The sequence below is a fragment of the Protopterus annectens genome, chromosome 6.part0, assembly GCF_019279795.1.
Source record: "Protopterus annectens isolate FY-2018-M chromosome 6.part0, PAN1.0, whole genome shotgun sequence".
NCBI classification, from domain to species: domain Eukaryota; kingdom Metazoa; phylum Chordata; order Ceratodontiformes; family Protopteridae; genus Protopterus; species Protopterus annectens.
In genome coordinates, this window is record NC_056737.1 from 1,745,721,369 (window position 1) to 1,745,742,903 (window position 21,535).

The following is a 21,535-nucleotide window of genomic DNA, read 5'->3' on the forward strand; positions in this document are numbered from 1 at the left end:
GCAAGCATTCTTTGCAATGTGGTTTTGATGCTGTGCAGGCCTCCTCGAGGGTGGCTGCCACTAGTTCTGTTCTTCGCAGGCATGCCTGGTTGAGGGATCAAAATTTGGCTGAGCATGTTAAGACAAGGATTTTGGATGCTCCTTTACAGTCTGATGTGTTGTTTGGTTCACCTGTGGAAGCAGTTTTAAAGAAAATGGAGGACAAAGCTAAGTCTATGCAAACTGTTAAAGATTTTTGCAGGTACAGCCACAGTTTAGTAGAAATTGGCCTGCTAAGGGGTGGACATATCCTGCTTATGATTCCCAGTCTAGGGGTAGGTCTAGACGTGGTAGGGGCAGGGCTCAAGGTTCTTTTAGGCCTAGAACAGGAGTTCACCTGCTCAGACTTCTGGTGAGGGCAGGGGTCAGTCCTTTCGTAAACAGACCCAATGACCTGCCTTTTCAACTGCCAGTAGATTCTCGTCTGGCAGCTCCTTTGGAAGGACAACTGTCTCTTTTCAAAGGAAATTGGGATTTAATTACTCAAGACAGATGGGTGTTGGACATCATTCTACCAGTCCCTGTGTCAGAAAGGGGCCTAGGATTTTATTCTCGCATGTTCCTAGTACCAGAGAAGGGGAACACGTGGAGACTGCTTTTGGATTTATCTCTCCTCAACACTTATCTGGACATTCCCAAGTTCAAGATGTTGACGTTACAACAGCTTTTACCCCTGCTGGGCAAAGATCACTGGATGGTAACTTTAGATCTCAAGGACGCTTACCTTCATGTGCATATCAGGCTAAGTTACAGGAAGTATCTGCGGTTTCAAGCTGGAGATTCTCATTATCAGTTCTCTGCATTGCCCTTTGGCTTATCTACTGCCCAGAGTATTCACAAAGGTTCTGGCTCCAGTGATAGCTTACTTCCGGCTACAAGGACTTCAAATCTATCCTTATTTAGACGACTGCCTGATTCTGGCTCAAGAAAAGGAAGACCTTCTACAGCATCTGGAATATCTTATAGCAGTGCTAAGATGCCTAGGGTATTCTGTGAGCGAAATAAAGTCCAGTCTAGTACCCTCTCAAGACATGTGCTTTCTGGGTGTGAGACTGAATACAGCAGCCCAGATGGCCTTTTAACCCCGGACAAACAAAAGAGTCTGTCACTTTACTTCCATCAACTATCTCATCAGTCCGTGCTGACTGCAGAGACAGTCCTTCAAGCATTAGGGTTCATGGCATCTTGTATTCTGGTGCTTCCCAATGCCAAACTGCATATGAGGAAGTTACAATGGTATCTCAAAAATGTATGGACACAGCACTGCCAGGATTTAGACACTGTCATTCAAATAATACCTTGCCTTCAAAGAGTATTTTTGTGGTGGGCTCAGGAATGTCACCTAAACAAGGGACTCTCTGTGACCCGGCCAGAGGCGAGTCAGATTTTACCGACAAGTGCCTCAGACATTGCTTGGGGAGCTCATCTAAATGTAAAGTGGATACAAGACAAGTGGCCTGCCAGACTACAGCATCTACATATCAACATAAAGGAGATGTTAGCAGTCCAGTTCGCATTGCTGGCTTTCAAGGAGTTACTTCTTCCAGGGCAGGTGTTGATTCTAACAGACAACACAACTGTCATGTGGTACTTCAACAAACAAGGGGGAACACATTCTTATCCTCTATGCAGGCATGCAATGATTTTATGGGAAACTGCGCTTGCACCTAACTTTTCAGGCAAGGTTTCTGCCAGGAGCACAGAACTCCTTAGCAGATGTGTTAAGCAGACAAATCATGGATCCCCACAAGTGGAAACTGGATCTTCATGTATTTCAGAAATTGACAGTGTCATGGGGAACTCCAGACATAGGTCTGTTCGCTTCTCCACTAAACCACCAGCTGCCACAGTTTTGCAAGGGGTCTCATCACACAGCTTGGAAAGTGGATGCTCTGTCTTTCAGTTGGACAAACCTTCATCTGTATGCCTTTCCACCTCTGCCTCTTCTTCCAAAGGTACTGTTAAAGGTCAGACAGGACAGGCCAAGGATGATTTTGATAGCTCCAGATTGGCCTCGGCAACACTGGTACCCTCTACTACGGAGTCTGGTAAAGAAGCCTCCATGGCCTTAACCTTTGATTCCACATCTGTTATCCCAGCAGGACGGTCATCTGCTCAATGTCAAGCTTCACTCTCTTCCTCTGACAGCCTGGCATATTCTGTGTTGAAGCACAGCAGGTCTCAACTTCCTCAACAAGTTTTAAATGTGATTATGGAAGCTAGAAGACCTAGTACAAGGAAAGTGTACGCAGCAAAATGGAAGAGATTTTTATTTTGGAGTAAAGCAAAGAATTTGGAGATTTCTGAGCCTAATTTGAGTGTGGCTCTTCCATATCTTACTGAGTTACTGGACAAGGGTCTGTCCTTCTCTTCCATCAAGATTCATGCTGCAGCAATCTCAGCTCACTATGATTGTGACCCACCATTGTTTTCGCATCCTTTGTTCAAGCAGTTTCTTAGAGGGGCTAAGAATATAAGACCCCGAGCTCCTACTCCTGCTTGGGATCTCAATTTTGTGTTGGAAAAACTTACTCTACAACCTTTTGAGCCTGCGGCTACTGCTGAATTGAAATATTTGTCATGGAAGACTGCTTTTGTTGGCTATTACTTCTGCAAGAAGGGTGTCTGAGTTGCAGGCCCTTATGGCAGTCGAGCCCTTTTGATTTTCCATAAGGATAGGGTATCATTACGTACTAATCCTTCCTTTATGCCTAAGGTGGTTTCTAGTGTGGCTTTAAACCAAACTATTCATTTGCCTACCTTTTATGCAGACCCCAAAATAAAGGGGAAAAGATTTTGCATACTTTAGATGTACACAGGCAATTGCGTTATTACTTAAGCAGGACTAAGGATTTTAGGCAGTCTCAGCAGTTGTTTGTTTCTTTTGCTTTGAGTTCAGGGCAAGCCTGTGTCAAAACAAACTATTTCTAGGTGGATTGGCTTTTGCATTGCATTTTGTTATTCCCATCATGGCAAGGAGGTTCCAGCTGGGATTAGGCCTCATTCCACTAGGGCTACTGCCACTTCAACAGCATTTCTACGGGGTGGCAACTAAGGATATTTTGGAAGCAGCTACTTGGAGTTCAGTGCATACTTTCTCTAAGCATTATCACCTTCCTATCTACTCTAAGTCTAGGGCTGGTTTTGCCACAGCTGTTTTGCAAGGCATGTTGTCAGCTCCTGCTTCTTTATGATTTGCCAGCCTCCCTTACCTCTGCTTTGGGATTCTACCCAATAGTAAGGACTGCAGCAATGGAAGACGAAGAACATAGTACAGTTTTGTACCTACCATAAATGTAGATGTTCGAGGATTCCATTGCTGCAGTCCAAACCCTCCCTCCTTCCCTCTGTGTTTAGGGGTGGTTGTGTAGGTGATTTACCTGCTTATATTTTTGTATATATTGTTCATGTTTTGGTGCAGGTATTTTGGGCCTTGTCTTTTTAGGGTCTTCTGACATCTGGGGCAAGAAAAGACTGAGGATATGACGCCGGTCATGCGCATTAGTACCCTGACGTACTGACGTCAGTCTAATGCGCCCTGACCGACGTCAGCCTTATACTCTGGTATTCGGGCCGACTGGATGCGGACTATACCCAATAGTAAGGACTGCAGCAATGGAATCCTCGAACATCTACATTTATGGTAGGTACAAAACTGTACTTTTCTCTGTTTGCCCTTTTGACTTGGGTCATGCCTGAAAAAGGTCTTTGGACCACTGCACTTACCCAATCAGTAAATGTTAATATAATTTCCTTAACTAATTTTATTTAATAGTACTGAATGCGAAAAAAAAAAAAAAAAACTGTGTCCTAGATCTGTAAGTTAAATAATTTTCCAATGTTTTGGACAGTAGAAATGTTATCCATTGTCCCTAACCCCCATGTGCAGGAGCAAGCTGTCAATGTCATTGTGCACTGGCATCACAGGTAACCTGGAATGAGCTAATGGCCAATACACTAGGTAGTCATCAGGAAGGATAGAACTGAGAGGTTGTGGTCCAGCTTTTCTTCTCCAAAGAAGGGGATGAAAGTGAAAGCTCCACCATATGAACATTACACATGAAGACTAAAGGACAACCACTGATGAAGGCACACTGGTAGCTTTCTGGTAGGGAACATATGCATATGTGGGCAGACATGTGTATGTTTAGAATTATGTGGTGTATTACACAGGCATCCTAACCTAAAAAAGAGATAATTAGATTATAATAAAAAAAATCATCTTCCACATTGCATGTGGATGTCATGTAGCTCTCCAAGCATCTGCCTATTGTCATTCTTGATGACTAACTAATGAGGTCCTTCCTTCCATCCTGTAAATTGGAGGCCCCGTCCTACTGGTTAAAATGTGAATTTGTATGCCACAGAAAAAGAGCCTCACAGTAAGTCGATGTCCGGTTCGATTCTCATCTAGAGCGTCTTCTGCATGGAGACATGCGTAAACGGGCGTACCTTCATTGAAGGTTGTGCATCAGGGCTGGTAACTCGGCACATAAAAATCAACTACCAATCATTAGCAGACTGGAGTTCCGCTGTGGCTACCCCTAACCGGGAAAAGCCAAAAGACACAACAACAACATATATATATATATATATATATATATATATATATATATATATATATATATATAGGTAAAAAAAAAAATATATATATATATATATATATATATAGATATATATGTAAATAAAATAAAACAAAGCACATTCAGCGGGGTAAATGCCTCTCCACAATATAGAGCAGTAAATGTAATCAGTCCAACACAGAGGTAGCAAAAGAGGCAACCATGAAACGCCAAATAATCTAGCGTTACGTGTAAAATAAACAGTCCTTTATTTAGTGCACCAAGGTAAGCGCTTTCAAATAATGCTTCATCAGACCATAAAACCCCTCCCAACAAAGACACTTGCTTTTATAGCCATCACATGTATATTTGTACCACATGTACTTCATTTCTGCCTTTTCACATTTTAACTAGAGCACTATGTCATTACTTAACATATGATTCAAGTTACTTTTTCAAAGAGATTATCTCCAAGCCACCATCCTTGAACTCTAAATATGATAATCTGTTAAAGTGATTTGGTCATGATTGTAGGTGCATCATGGTGTCTAGTGAGTTAAGTGCTGCAATGCATCTGTTGTTAGCATTTAGTATTTATTTGGGCCAGTTTTTAAATAAAGTACTCTATAAATTTTTTATTAAGTCACAGCCCCAATAAATGTCCTTTCCTGATGTCACTGTAGGCAGAGTGAGCAATGTAGCCATAGACTGTAATGGTTACCCCTCTATACGTGAACGGCAGTGTGCCCATTAAAGTCTATGGATGCACTTCACGTTTTCACTACCATGCTGTCACTGAGGTTAAAGTTTATTTTTAAGTTCAGTGGCATAATCATAGGGAAAGCAGTGATAGAAAAAGCTTTTCCACCAGCAAAATCTGCTGCTAGATACCTTTCATAATGCTGCTGAAATTATGTTTGGCATTTTGTACACTACCTGGTATAGAGCAAAGGTAAGGCATTTTTTATGACCAAATCACTTTAAGTGCGATTATTTCATGGTTTTCTCAGACTACTATTGTACTGCATGTAAGATTTAGCAGTGCCTTACTTACTGACATCAGTATATTTTAAAAGTAATTTTAATAGCATTTGCAGTCTTTCTGTACTGAACAAATACCTCTCCTCTACATATGTTGCCTTTTCATCTGAATACTGATTTGAGTAGATCATTTAGGGTTGTCTTTTGGGAAAATCATGGAGTGGAATTTAATAAGCTGTCCATCTCTGGTCTGGGCTGCAGTGTTCGTCGAGGTACAAAGGTAACTGGTTTTGTCCTTCAGAAAGTTTTGGTCATCTGTTGTCCTCTTTTAGTTTTGGCCTTGCAGTTAAGGTTGTGAACAGTGTTGTCATTGAATGGGTTTTAGGCAGACCTCAGGTCTCCCCTGAAAAGAGGCCACAGGCCTAGTATGACTAACCATGTCAACAAAATGTAAATAAACTAAGTAAAAATGAATACATAAGTATCCTACCATGTATCATATCTTGCATCCACTTGAGTTCCAGTCCTTGAAATAATTCAGCTTATTTCCAGTTCTGGAGCTGCTGCTGAACTCTTTCTGAATTATGTCAAAACTTCTGACTACCTTATCATTTGTAGTCCAGAACTGAGCTGTATATAGTTGCCTTTGCACAAATTAATTTTTCAGGTCCCATCTGGAATGCACATTCCTGTTCAGGAGTAATATCTCTTCTGTAGCATTGGTGGTTTTGTGCATAGCATCATAATAATCAAAAAGGCAAGTGTATGTCTTGTGTTGTAGGATTTTAAAGAGTGGCTTATCTGTTTGATAGTTTCCTAGAATCTTTTCACATATTTGTTAGCCAGTCAGTTGATGGCAGCATGGCTATATGAAGACATACAGTGTTTAATGTCATTTTAAGTCACAGCTGTTTTATATTTCTCCAAGTTGAACTGCGAAAAGTTATCAGTGATAGTTTGTTCAGGTGAATTTTTCATGACACCATTTTTTATCTTTCTAATCTATATGAAGCCTTGCAGATTACACCTGGCAATCTTGACTGTGCACCCAATGTAATTAGGAACACTAAGCATATAAATGGAGACAACGGAGCCACTCGTAATACTTGGCGCAGATGGTAATTCACAAGAATGAAATGAGCTGGTGGAGGTGCTGTGGAATAGATAGTAATTCCCAAAGATGCAGGGGGCTGATGGTAGTGCGATGCAGATGGTAATTCTCAAAGGTACATGGGAATGGTGGTGATATAGCAGAAGTGATAATTCCATACGATGCAGGGGGCTGGTAGTGGTGGTGCCATAGTTCAGATGTTAATTCCTGAGAATGCAAGCGGTTGGTGGTAGTGACATTGTGCACATGGTAATTCCCAAGGATTCATGGGATTGGTGGTGGTGCCATGGTGCAGATGTTAATTCCCCTGGAATGCATGGGGTTGATGGTGGTGCCATGGTGCAGATGACAATTCCCAGTCTTGCAGAGGGCTGGCGGTGGTGTTATGATGCAAATGGTAAGTCAGGAGCTGTCAATTTCTTCAGAGCAATTGTAATGCAAGACTAACCTGGCATTAGCATTTAACATTGATATGAAGAAATCTTCAGCTCTTGAAAATAGTTAGCTGACAGAAATGCTCATCTTCCACTTTAGTGGCTTACTAAAGTCTCCTTTCGGTTCATCCAAACTGTGTTTTTATTTTATTTGCTCAGTGTTGCAGCTGCCTAAGGCTTACTGCATTGATATAGGGACTATCAGCTGGCTCATATTAGCTTACTTAGATATAGTAAGGCATCTCTTTTAGTTCTGTTGGTACAACTTGTTCTTAACTGTTACTAAGGCTCAAGGCCTTTATAGCCTGTGGCCATTTTTATACTTGCCCAATTGTCAGTCTACAAGCATATGTGTCACTCATGGAATCACTTACATCTTAGTATCTGTACGTTTATCATTTTAGCCACATACATGCTGGTGTCTTAACCCTTCATAGTATTCAGATTTGTGGAATTTGAGTCATTCGTTTGCTGACGGTTGGGAATATAAATGATTATGTAAAATTTATGTGGTTTTTCCATTGTAGACTGAAGCTGGTTTCAATTTTGTAGTGTTTTATATTTGTGTATTTGTATGATACACATAAAAGAAGTGTTTTAAATTTCATATACATATAATTTAACCTTTACCCAAAATATAATTTTTGCTGTTTTGTTCTGGTATTTCTGTTTTTAATTTTAACAAAGCAATACTAATTCTTTGTTTATAACTTATTTAAACACTGTTTTTAATGGCTTCTCTCTGGATATTTGTTTAAGGGAAACTCGTTTCCAAAATAAATTGTACTGCACTTGCTTTGAAAAGCATTACAGACTCGCATCTTACTGCCCATTTTATGTCTTGGTCTGTGTAGTGATGAGATGAAAACATAATACATTTACAGGGAGTACAGCTGAAGCTCATTTCACTTTAGAAAATATGAGGCTGGCATACGACCACATGATATGGCACCAAAAGATACTTGTATCTTTTAGAAATCATCATTGTCTTATTAGCAAATTGTATTAATGTTGGCCGCGGTGGTGCAGTGGTTAGTGTTGTCGCCTCAAAGCAAGAGGCTTTCCAGTTCGATTCTATGCTGGAGTGCCTTCTGTGAGGAGACTGCACGTCCTCCCTGCGATCGACTAAACTTTAAAAAAGACATGCAGGTAGGTGCGTGAGTGTGTGTGCCTTCTCTGAAGGTTGGGCGCAGGGCTGGGAACTCGACATCGTAAAATCTACTGCCTATCGTAAGCGGATTGGTGATGCACTCTAGCGACCCCTAACCCTAAAAAGCCGAAAGAAGATTTTATATTGTAAATGTAGGCCCAGTCTGCAATATTTCTAGACTCTGCAGATTCCATTTGTTATGCAGTCTTAACATACATTTCAAGTATGCACATCTGCTTCATTATTTATGTACCCGTATGTACAGCCATTTGTTTACTGTCAGAAGCCAAGAACCAAATATTGACCAGTTTGCAACAGCTTTATTCGTAAAGTCTTTTCTTGTTACTTTTAATATACTGGTGTGGATCCAGCAGTGACGGCAACCATGTTTAGCATAAACGTGTCTGTAGTTAATCATCAGAATTGTTGTGTTTATAAGTTTGATGAAAATAGTATAGCACTTTTCAACCCAAGAGAGAGAATAACTGTGTAGAAATAAATGTATTAAATGAAAAGTAGTAGTGGGGTGTACTTTTTAGTGGAAGTGTAATTCGGACTGATATCAGCAGTATCCAATATAATCGTGTGCCATCCAATACCTTGGGTATTGGCGCCAAAAAGTTTTTAAATTGTTACTGTTGTTACGATTATATCCAGTTCTGAAGAAGCCCGTATTTTAACGGGTGAAAGCGCTTAACTGAAATGAATTAGTGCTGATTTCGTGTTTTGTTACTTTACAATCTAATTACAATTGTGTTTTTAACGTGCCTTTATTATTTTATTAAAAGAATTTGTATACGAGAATTTTTTGGGAAATTCAAGTTCTTCATTGGATTGGTACCAGTCGTCAGGACTCTAGGCGTCTCAAGACCAGATAGCGTTTTGTTATAGCTTATTCTGATTTTTGGTTCAGTTGTCCAGGCTACACCGAACTGTTGCTGCATTACTTTAACTGTTGATAACAACAAATATTGTGTTTCCCACCAGAAAGAGGCAGGTATGTTGTGATTTGCAGCAAGGAAACAGAAACACACACACACACACACACACACACACACACACACACACACACACACACACACACACACACACACACACACACACACACACACACACACACACACACACACACACACACACACACACACACACACACACACACAGACACACACACACAGACACACACACACACACACACACACTTTAGTGGTCCAAAGAGTTTCTTTCAGCACTGTTAAAAAAAAAAATGAAGAAGCTGTTGAGCAGTGTAAAATATATGAAACTCACAGTCTTTTTCTTCATTTAAGAACATTTTATTATATGTTTTCTTTTAGATCCCATAGATGAAGCAAAAGATGCAAGTGGAACATCAAACTCCGCGTCAGAGTTGCTCAGACATGGTGCAGGTAAGCGTAACATTTGATGGCATTTGTCCCTGATGGCAATGCTTTCTGATCAGTTGTGCTGAATAATCAACTGAATCCTATTAGGCAGCCCCTACAATCAGCCAGGAGTATCCTTAACCGTATCTCTTCAACAGATGTACAACAGAAAAAGGGGCAATGGTGTGGAATTTAAAACCAAAATGAAGAAGTAATAGAATTAACTGCCTGTTGGTAATGGAGTAACTGTTTTTCTATAGTTTCCTTTTCACAACTAAGATATTTAAAACTATGCTGAGCATCTTTTTAAGGAGATAAAAAGTGACACCTGCATGCAGGCTGGACAGTGTTGTCTAATAATGCTTGGAGAGCCTACAGGTGTCCTAACCATATCTGCATTATTCTCTGAATGCTTTCCAAAATGAAAATGAACACAAACGATCAGGAGTTGACATATTCTTAACCAAAGCTGTTGATTTTGATGATGATAATAACAATACTAATAGTATATCACCAGTAATAACTGTATTCATTTATTCAGTCTCCTTGTTGTTTCTGTTTTTCAGCATGCAATGTATTGTATATCAATTCAGTTGATTTGGAATCGCTCACTGGACCCCAGGCAATTGCCAAGGCAATTGGAGAGATGCTAGTTATGTCAGAGCCACCCCCAGCCACCATTGTACACTTCAAAGTCTCCAGTCAAGGAATCACCTTAACAGACAACCAGAGAAAGTAAGTAAAGCTCACTCAATGATGTGGTAGGAAAGTCGCTTCTACAGCCACACTGACATGCAGACCCATCTGTGCAGCTGTCATATCAATGCAAATTCATGTAGAGTCACGTAGTCATTGCATAACTATGTACCTAGCCCAACAACCCTGTAAAGTTATATACACAGACATCCTGACACTACACAACCATGCACACTAACACTGCAAAACCATGTACTCAATATGTCCATAGAAAATGTAAAACTTAAGAACCATGCATACAGTGCAATAGTACAGCACTTATGTGTAGAGATACCTTAACAACAGAACTATATACACTGCCTCCGTAGCACTGTACCCAGCCCCGTGATACTGAAAAACTATACATTCAGATCCTGCTGAACACTGTAGTTATGGTTATGGACACATTATTACACATAACCATGTATACAGCCTTCATAGCCCTTTGAAGTTGTTTATGCAAACACATCCCTACTGCTGTAGAGGTGCACACAAAGCCCGTGTAACACTGCAGCCTTATGCACACATTGACCCTGCCAGTGTAGAGCCATCAAGCATCTTTCTCAGTGATGCAGTATCATACACACAGCCTCTGTAGAACTGCGGAGTTAAATGCATATTCTCTTACCATTACAGAATTGTGCACTTACCCTCCCTTGCACTGCAAAGTTATGTACAGTGCCCCTTACATCTGAAGAATCGTGTATGCGACCTTCCTAGAACTGTAGAGCTGGTGTAATTGTTTAATGTAGCCCTGAAGCACCGTGTATGCAGCCAAGTTTGCAGTGTGCATAACTAATACGTTTAACTGTAATATTTCTGTTTTCTAATACTACAGCAACAGTTTGTATCCCTGAGCTTCGGATTATTCCTGTGTTTTATGTATTCATTCACTTTTCTGACAATTACTTTAATATGTGTGTAGTTATTTATGTGTATGTTATACTTTGATAGACATATAGACACATGAGTATGTGCCCACACACACAAACACACACACAAAATTTTGTATGTAACACCTGTACAACTACTGTACAATCCACATATGCAGGTGTCACACAAGTAAAAGTGTGTTAGGGCTAGTGGTAGTGATGTATGTGGCATGACGTCTTCCATCTTTTCTGCTTACTGAAAAAAAAATGTAGCCTACAGCTAGGTGATGCCGCCTCTGATCACTGTCTAATCCTATCGAGGCTGGTGTTGTAGTTGTTTTCTTCACTGTTTTGTCAGTTATTAGAGGAGCACTCATTCTGTTTTTTCATGTGAAAGGAAGGCTGTTTTATATGAAACATGGGGATAATTTAGGAAGCTGCAGTGTTTTATGTGGATTTTCAAGGTACATTTTTTAAGTTAGCTTACTGAACAAAATCAGTCCACATACATCCTGCTTTGGGTGCCAGGCTTGTGTTTGACGCAACAGTGATCAACACTCTTAAATGTGTGGTCAGTAATGCACAATTTTGGCATTTTGCCATGAAAGATAAAGGCTGTAGTATATTGGTGTTTCTCTCTTTCCTGAGGTACTGACTTGTTTATGTAAGTAGCAGGCAGTAAGGGGACATATAAATGCCTAACTCATGGGAGAAAATGCACTTTTTGTTAATTTTGTGAATTTGACTGGAGTTTATAGTTGAGTGACTCCAGCCTTTTGATAGCTATGTTATAGGAGTTGATTGCAAAAGAATCTGCATTTCATTAGGGAATCCATGCTTTTCAACTTGGACATTACATGTAAGCCAGTAACCTAACGGAATAGCTCTATAGCCCTCACTCCAGTCCCTGCCAAAGTCTCAGCATCTTTACCCATCTGGTACCATATGAGAGCTCTTGCCCTTGTTAATAAGGTGTTTTGGGGTATCCACATTTTCCATAATGCCATTATCTCTGTATTTCTCAAACCACTTGCTAACAAAGTTACAGCCCTTTTTTGCATATGCTATCCTTTCCTGAAACTGTATCCTTGGCTAGATGAAGTGACTTTAATTTCCTGTGATTTTCAAAGATCTGTGTATTTGTTCTACCAGAAGGGGTAGCTTTGGCGTACTGGTCTAGAAAATGTGACCCACATCGCTAATTATGTAAAGAATTTGAAAACCTTCCCTAGAACATTGCTGACCAGGACCCACCTCTGGAGTTAGACCTGGGGATGATATTCATTTGGAAGAGCCTGGTGACCTATGTAGTTAATTCAGGCTCAGCCCAAAAAAGGCTGCATAGTGCTACAGAGAACTCACCAGTCTTAAGGAAAAGGTTGGGAGTCAGGTTTATTACTGGTCTGCTTGCAGGTAGGATTTGGGCCGATTAGGATGGACTAGAACATAGCAGTGGAATACAGAAAGTCACTTTATTACTGGGGAAGGATCCAGAGCTTGTTTGGGTTGTTGAAAAGTAGTAGTTTGATATAGTATGCCCAACCTATACAAATGTGTGGTTTACACACCCAGTACTAAGGTAAGAAATTGTCTTTCCTGCTCTGGAGCTCTTGCTTAGGAGTGGACCTGGCAATATGTGGAGAAGGTCATAAACCCCACTGGCTTGTGCGAGTTGATAAGAGGATCACAGTATGCACATAACAATTATTCTGTGTTTGCTACTTAATATGTTGCCATGAACTGATTCTATAGACCTTCTGGGAGACTGTAACACTCTGCGGAGTGATAGAGATGGCTGGAGTCACATGATTGGAAGGAATGCTTTTCCTAAGCTGAAACTGAGTGGTGAGTTGTAATTGGACTTTAGTACAAGTAATGGGTTGTTTTAACCAATACATTTGAACATCAGTCTGCACAGAAGATTATTCCAGCTCACTGAAGATCAAAGGTTAGTGGACAGCTATGATGTGTCATCAGACCTGAAGCATTGCTATCCTGATACTAAAGTTGATAAGGCGAGGTCTTCAGATGGCCATATCGTCACAGGCTGGGTCAGAGATGCAGGGCAGCAGCTGAACAGCTCATTAAATTCAAATTAAATCATGTCAGTTGCCAGATGGAATTTTCATTGAGTGCTGAAACTGTGAAAATAGCTCACTGAAAGGCTCATTTTGCCCCCATATTGCAGGCTAACCCTCACACCCTGTAATATTTATGCGCAAAAGGGAAGAAAAGGAAAGACACCATTGAGTGCTAACAATGTCTTTGTGTCTTTACTTCACAGCTTCGAAATTTGCTGAAAGGGTGCTAAAACAACTCCCAGGCAGTCACCCAAACACATAACAGTGATGTGTAACACCTAGTGGATTCTTCTTTGTTGCAAAGAGGTTGCTTCCTCACCTGTAGACTGGGGAATGTCAGGGAAGTGAACCAAATGGGCTTTATGCAGGACCTCAATAGCTGAGGTTGCATCAAGGAGCCATAGCCCAAACATGTTCTGTTCTTATAATGGTGATAACCCTTGTACCCATTCATTAATACTAACAGCAAGTGAACATGAGAGGCCTTCCATGCAAATACAAGAAGGGAAAGATTTCTAGATTTAATCAGTAGGTACTGAAATTCCAGGAAGACAGGAGCTGTGACAGTTGCTACTATGAACATCTGAGTGTGGAAGAAGTTAGGAGAGCCATACACAGTGACTTTCATATGGCTTCAGAGTGTGTTGTCACACCATCCAGTGATGCTTGATAAACCATTCAGTGATACCCTAGGCTGTTGTCAACAAAGGCTGGTAAATACTGATCTCAGCTGGTTACATTACTGGGAGCTAAAAGTAGTACACCTAGGAAGTCCTGAAGCTCTTGGTGATGTCATTCTTTGAAAAGGTGGTGCTAGAAGCAGCTGTGATACTGAGTCCATTACTGTAAATGAGATCATTGTGGTGTTCATCTCATTTAATCCTGAACAGCAGAAGACAAATTAAACATTCCAAGGTGCCAAGGCTGCAGAAAAGGAAAAGATGCAGCCAGAAATTTTAAATATGTTCATTGTTGTTGGTGTGCCACCATAGCTCTCAACCTTCCATCTCCAAATTGAGGAACACTAGCCCTTATAATGTGGAAAAAAATGCACAAACTGCGGAACACATGCTAACGGCTTACTAACCGCCTCAACTAAGAAGGTCATAGTATGGTTTAAATATGCTCCTTTTACTTATAAAAAAGATATTTTAATGAATTAGATTCATTTCTATTCACCATGGATATCAGCTAAAAATTTCCTAATGCTGAATGTGTGACAGACCATTTCAGTGTGGAACTTTGAGGAACATGAACTTTTTAAGACCGCAAATGAGGTCCGTTCCGTACCCTTGAGAAGTACGTGTGCCACAGTTACCTCACCTTTTGAGCGTTAGTGGGAGAGAGGTACAGTATTCTGGACTGGTAAACTAGGGTGTTGGTACTAATTTATCGAAGAAGAACAGGACAGTGTTTTCATATATACAGAAGTCAAGCTTCTCACCCTTCTTGGAAAATCGTACAACAGAATGATGGACTACAGATTTTATCCCGCCTGTGCCCCTGCTTTAGGAGAAGCAGTTTGAAGATTTTATCCAGTCTGTGCCCCTGCTTTAGGAGAAGCAGTTTGAAGATTTTATCCAGTCTGTGCCCCTGCTTTAGGAAAAGCACTTTGGATTCTATCCTGGCCATGGAACAGTGCCTCAATTCCTTGTCCTTGTACAGAAAAGCTTATAGTATGGGGTTTTGGGAGCCTCTGTGTTCTATATGGCCTCTTGTTTTTGCAAGGAGAAGTTGCACCCACGTTCTCAGAAATAAGTCAGATGCTTTCTGGGTTGGTATAAGACTGTGCCAGCAGAGAGTGCTGTGCAGCCCATCTGGCTCGCAGCTTTCATTAGCAGCACAATCAGGGTGTAGCAGAGGTTTGCACTGCATCTAGTCTCGGGGTATGAGTGTTGCATCTCTGTTGTTTGTAAGCAGTGCTGTTTTGTTTGCCTCAGCAGGCTGTGTTCATCAGTGTGCACTGGCACTGCATATTTTTTTGTCAGTGATACAGGCAGGTGTGGTTCATTGCTGAGGGAGAAGTGGATGGGCAGAAAATTAGCTCTTCCAAATTAGATGCCTTGATTTTCTCCTGGACAAGAGTAGTTTGCTGTTTTCATGTGTTAAGGTGGAGTAATTACCTGAGGTCTTCTTCATGAGTGAGGGTAGAAGGCATCAGGAGATTTGTTCTTCAAGTGGATACAACAACAGCAAAACTTCAGGAATTGAGCTACACTGGTATGATGATGGTGTGAGAGCTGGGATCCAGGATGAATCTCTCAGTTTACTCATCAGTTTCCCCATCCTCACCTGCTGTCAGTATTTTTAGGTAGTGAACAAAAGGATGCGATTGAGATATAAGCAGTGAACTGCGGCTCATTCTCAAGAGTTGCTGCATTCTTTCTTCTTTAAAGAAGGAGAAGTTTAACAGTGAAGCAGAATTCTCAGGGTAGAACCACTGCTGCTGCGGGTTCAGAAAAGTTAGTTTAGGTGGTTTGGTTACATAGTGAGGATACCTTCTGAATGCATTCCACTGAGAGTTGCATAGCATGGCCTGGTGGGAAGCATTAGGCAGGCAGAACCAGAATATGCCTGAACAGTTTTATCTTTCAGCTTGCCTTGGAACATCTTGAAATCCTGCAAGATGAGCCAGAGGTCATAGCTGTTCTGTGCACCATTTCCTGAGGTCTTTATAAAGTTGAAAGAGAAGAGTAAAACTTTAAAATCAGTGACACAGCTACTTCACTACTACTACCACCCCAAAGTAAGTAGCCATTGTAGAAATTATCCCAGGAAGCATTAGCCTGTCTGCAAGAAATAATCAAGAACGGACCACTACAGAAAGAAGAGGCAGTAATCGTTCACTGGCACCAGGACGTACAACAGGGTGGAAAACCAGGCTGGAGATCCCCTTCAGACATCTTGCACTGGCCAACTATGATTACTGCAAATTATTCCCAAGCATCTGTGTCTGCTGTCCCTAAGCCCCTTGCAAGTCTCCTGGGTGTGAATATTGCTGCATTGAGGAGAATTTGGCTCTTTTGATCTCGGATCAGTAGGTCTCAGAAATTGTGAATATAGGCTACACAGTAACATTCTGGCAGTTCCATCTATTCTAGGGCCTTCCTCACATGACCAAGTAGTCCAGCTTATTTTTTTTTTCTTTTTGAATGCAGAGCCTTAGGAAAGGTAGCCTGGGCAAAGAGGAATAATATTCCTGACTCCTCCTGATCTCTAAAGAAGATTATATATGTATGGAGAGCCATTCCATATCCGTCAAATATAAATAGGCTATCAGTAACAAAAAAGTTCAGTATGCTGTTTCCACATCCTCTTCACCTCCTTTTCATGAAGGATGCCATTCTGCTTGTCTTGGATATGAAGGAGTCATGTGTCTTCCTGAACCCCAAGAAGTCAAGCCTCTCTCCCTCTTTCTCATGACAAGGCCTTCCTAAGAGCAGTTTTGGTCACATCAGCCTGTAAAGTATCCCTCCTTCACAAAGAGATTTTTGTCATGATAATGTTTTCCTTTGCATCTCTCATAAGTCAGACCTGATGGGCAAAACCTTCCTCAGGTTGTCTGTATGTTTGTCAATAGCCAATTTAACAATCCCATACTCAGGGCTGCACATAAGAAGGATCCAGTGGTACCACAGGGTTCTGTAAGGCAGGCACTTTCACCCTGTGATGCACAATATTCAGATGATTCAGTTCATTAAGAAGGGACTCGGCTGGTGGGCAAATTAAGCTACATGCAGTCCATGACTGCCTTTCATCCTGTCAGTCTCAGCTCAGGAGTTGAGCACTGATGCTTCAGCTGTAGCTTGGGAGCCCTTATGGGCTGTCACAGAGCAGAGGGAATTTGATCAAGGGATTTCAAGAAGTGCATAAATATAAGGGATAAAATGGCAATACTGTATCCCACGTGGGCTTAACCATTCATATCTATATCAGAAGATCGAATGCTGTTCTATCGAACTTGAAAACACGAAACCTTAAGATGTCAAAGGAACAGATCAGTGAATTTTTTCCCGGGGAAAAAATTCATCCAAACAAACAAAAAAAAATGTACAGGCAAAATAAAGTGGGGGGCTTCACCCCCCCCCCCAACTTAAATATACCAACTCCGAGATTGCAACACAGTGGAGAAAACAGCAAAGTCTGAAGAACGGCCCATCGATTTCTGTGCCTTCGACATTTTCAGGTTTCACATTTGAAAGTTCGATATAAGAGCATTCACTAATTTAAGCGTTTGCTCTTCTGATAGGAACTCAACCATTCAGCCATGGCCCTGGAAGAACTCATGGTAATAATAGAAAACAATACAATAACATTACAGAAACAAGTAGGACACACTCTTATCCTCTGTCTAGACTTGCTTACCGTAAAGGTGTATGTCCTGACCATCAATCTTGACATCCACTTGCAGATACTTTGTTCAGTGCAAACAGAACATGGTGAGATGTCACCCAAGTCAAAGGATAGGTACTTATACAAGAGGGAATTGCTCGTAGAGTTCATAAAGAAGGTAATGCTACAAGGATGGACGTATTTGTGTCAGAAGTCAGTTACGACCTACCAGCTTTTTATACATATTGTAAAGAAGCACATGCATCTATCGCATTTTCCATCCATTTAAATCAGGAAAGCTGCATGGTTTCCCTCCTATTCCACTGGCATCAAAGTTTCTGGTTAAAGCAAGAAGAGAAAGAGATTGCAGTTTCACAGGTCCACATTGGTTACAGATGTGTGGTTTTCCCACATGTCCAAGGAGGAGGAAGAACCTTTTGCCTTTCAGTGCCTTACAGCATTGTGATGCAGCAAGAAGAGATTCTGATATTTTTTCAAGTCCTTCGATCTCAAAGTCTGGAAGATTTTACAATGCTGCAGTCATTACACTGCAGAATAGTAACAGGCTGTAAGCCAGTTGTAGGCAGAAAAGCAGGTTACCAAGTACCTTTGGCCAAAGCTTGTCTTCATCTGCTAACAAACTGAAATCTGTTTTTAGTACTGTTAATGGTGGCACTTTTCTCAGATTCAGTTGATGACTATTTGACATGCTGATGATGTAGCTCATAAAGCTAAAGTCTGGTTGGTTCTTCAGTGGCATTGGACCAGTTGTTCCAAAATGCTATGAATATTACAGGAGGCTAGAAGACCCAACACTGTGGAAGCAAATGTGTAACTATGTGCTGCCAGATTCTTATAAATCCCCCATGTATCTTTCTGACCTGTCTAACAATGGTTTGACATTCTCGTTTTAAAAAAACGTTAATTTGTGTGCTCTTTCTGCTTGCTTCCTACTGGATTCCACATTCTCCGCAAACCCAGTAGTGACATTGCTCCTGAGGGGTATCTTTATGTGAGGCCATTAGAAGACCCATTCCTCTTTCATTGAATTTGACCTCTGCAACTGAGAAGCTTAACTTACCCGTTTTTGAGCTAGCAAGCTCAGCCACCTCACCTTGCCCTCTTTTGAGTTGGCCAGTTCATCTACATTTAAGTAGCAGTCTGGTAAGACAGTTTTTTTTTTGTTAGTCACCTTCTCAGCAAGAAAATCGCAGAGCTCCAGGCCATGATGTCCAATGGACCCCTATATGGTATCACACAAAACAGGATATCATTGTGACCCATCTTTCTTTTATACTTAAAGTAGTCCTGTTTTTAATCTGTAATTAATGTATCTAGCTACTAGTGTGCCTCCACAATCCTTACAAGAGGGAAATGATTCTGCACACCTTAGATGTCCACAGACATCTGAGATATCACAAAACCATGAACATTAGACTGTAAGATCAGCATTTTTATCATTTTATGCGTGGTTAACAGGAATGACAAGAATCCAAACAGAGCCTGTCAAAGTGGCTTCCAGATGTTACCTTTTGTTATGACCATCACAGCAAGCATCTGGCTAGGCAGGTCAGAAACCACCACCACTGCTACCTTTTTTTATCTCATTCATACCTGCCAACACTCATAGTAATGTGATGTGAAATTCCTTTATGTTGATAGGCAAGACAGTGACTGCCTGGAATTCGGAGAAAAAGAATTCTTAATGCAAGAAAGGAATTTTGAATTGAACAAGTAAATGGTCACTTTGCTTTACTTGTTCAATTTTTCTCATACTTAAGCTGTTTAATTGTGGCACTGAATGCCATCAGTTTAATACTGTGATTAAACTACATTGCAGAATAATACTATGTTTTGTCTGTCTGAAGATGGACAGTAAAATTAGTGCTGCAGTCTCTGAGCAGCACGTGGTGCACATAGCATTGTAGGACCAAATGAATTAAGAATGTCACCACTGAAAGTACCTGTGAGGCTGTTAATGATTTTTTAAACAGTTAAAAGCTGGAACTCCACTTGATAATCAGAAAAGGTTTTGCAACAGCAGTTGTAAAAGTATGATGTACCCCTCCTTCCCTTGTGTGGAGTCAGGGTCCTCCTTTCACTGCTTTGTGTTCTTCCATTCTTTTGAATGTACTGCAGCTGCATCCTCATGATTAATGTTGTGTGTTATTGCAAAGATATTCACCTTAACTGTTAAGTTTTGATAATAGGATCATTGCTGCAGCAGGAGCTTCCACCTTCCTCTATCGTTATTGATCTCTCTCTCTCTCATTTTCTCTGCTCTTTGGTGGGAGGTGTGTAATGCTGAATTCATTGTCTGGATTTCAGTTTTCTTGCTTTCTACTGAGAAAAAAATGTTTTTGCATGTAAGTATCGTTGTACACAGTTGACCATGCAGACATCCATTACTTTTTGCTTCTTGGTATGACTAGCCCTTACGGGTCCTTCCTAGTAATATAGTTGTGTGTGTGTGTGTGTGTGTGTGTGTGTGTGTGTGTGTGTGTGTGTGTGTGTGTGTGTGTGTGTGTGTGTGTGTGTGTGCGTATATATATTTTTTGAAACCATGCACCCCAATATGCATCTTTTTTGTGGAATATCAATGCATGAATGCATATATTCTTTTGGATTCATCTTGAATTAAGACCATTCAAACTGCTGTCATAATTAATCCACTAGTGCCCACACCCAAAAAATTACAGCACAGTGTACATCTCAAATGTCAGTCTGAAATAAAAAATGATCACAGTAAAGTATTCCATCATTTAAAGTAATGCAGACTAGTCCTGCAAAGCTAGACTAATGACTTTTTATCATCATCATGACAGCAGAGTAAGCCATTCCTATCCCAGTGTTCTGTAATCATAACCCCATTGTTAACTGTGTACACCACTGATCTTTGATTGTGGTCAAAATAATAATAAAGGACACAATAATCGATTTTAAGTTTGTGTCACATAAACACATAGTAGTCACCATAATCCGGCTTACTTCACATAACTGAACACTTGTCCTGTTAAGCCCACTGTTCACACTTATCAAAGAAGAATTTAAGTTAATTTCATCCACAGACAACCCCACACCCCTCAAGCGATTATAACCACTTTACCATGTAAACCTTATATGATTTTGTTCAAAAAATAGTACCCATCAACCTCTTAGAGTGATAATTGGGACAACGCTAAAAATAAAAAAAAAAAAATGGGCAAAGATCAAGAATCAAGGACAGATTTTAAATATTGCTTTTAAATCTTAAAGTTGTTAGAATAAAAACATTTTCATTAGCATGCATTTAAAAATAACAGTGAAATCTAAAACTCAGTTTTTTGTTGTTTACTGATTACAGTCCTCAACAATTTGTCTGAAAACCACAAATTTTATGAGGACTGGACAAAACTTATGAGGGAAAGTCATGGGTATTTGGCAAATTCAGGGACAGTTAAGAGCTGTGTAATTTTGTGTTTCGTATAAACAGTAGCTAACCAACAAGTATTTCAATGTATTTCACTTAAAGATACATTTGTCCTGTGAAGCCAGATGGCTAACTGGGCAAATGATAAGAAGGTAAACTACTTTCATCCACAAACGGACCTTATCCCTACCCAACAATTATAGTCACTTTGTTGTGTACACCTTATCTGACCTTGTTAACACTAATACCTCTCAATCTCTTACCACAAGAATCGGAGGAAAAAGCCAGAAATAATGAGGGACAAACATCCCATATTAGAGACCAATTTTAAGTATTGTCCTTGCTCAGAAAGTTGTCACAATAAGAATGAGTATATTGGCATGCATTTTCTAAAGGATATGAACTCTGAAACTCATATGCTTGTCATTATTTAATTATTGCTTTCCT

The 21,535-nt window shown here is 40.4% G+C and overlaps 1 protein-coding gene across 8 annotated transcripts in view; it reads left to right on the forward strand.

Annotated features, from left to right (window-relative positions):
- TNS1 (tensin 1) overlaps positions 1-21,535 on the forward strand; it is a 2,530,757-nt gene that overhangs the window by 2,467,277 nt on the left and 41,945 nt on the right. For all 8 annotated transcript variants that reach the window (XM_044075133.1, XM_044075132.1, XM_044075134.1 and 5 more), the window contains 2 exons: positions 9,612-9,683; positions 10,226-10,394. In XM_044075133.1, coding sequence (XP_043931068.1) covers positions 9,612-9,683; positions 10,226-10,394 — 241 coding nt within the window. The remainder of the gene's footprint in view (positions 1-9,611; positions 9,684-10,225; positions 10,395-21,535) is intronic.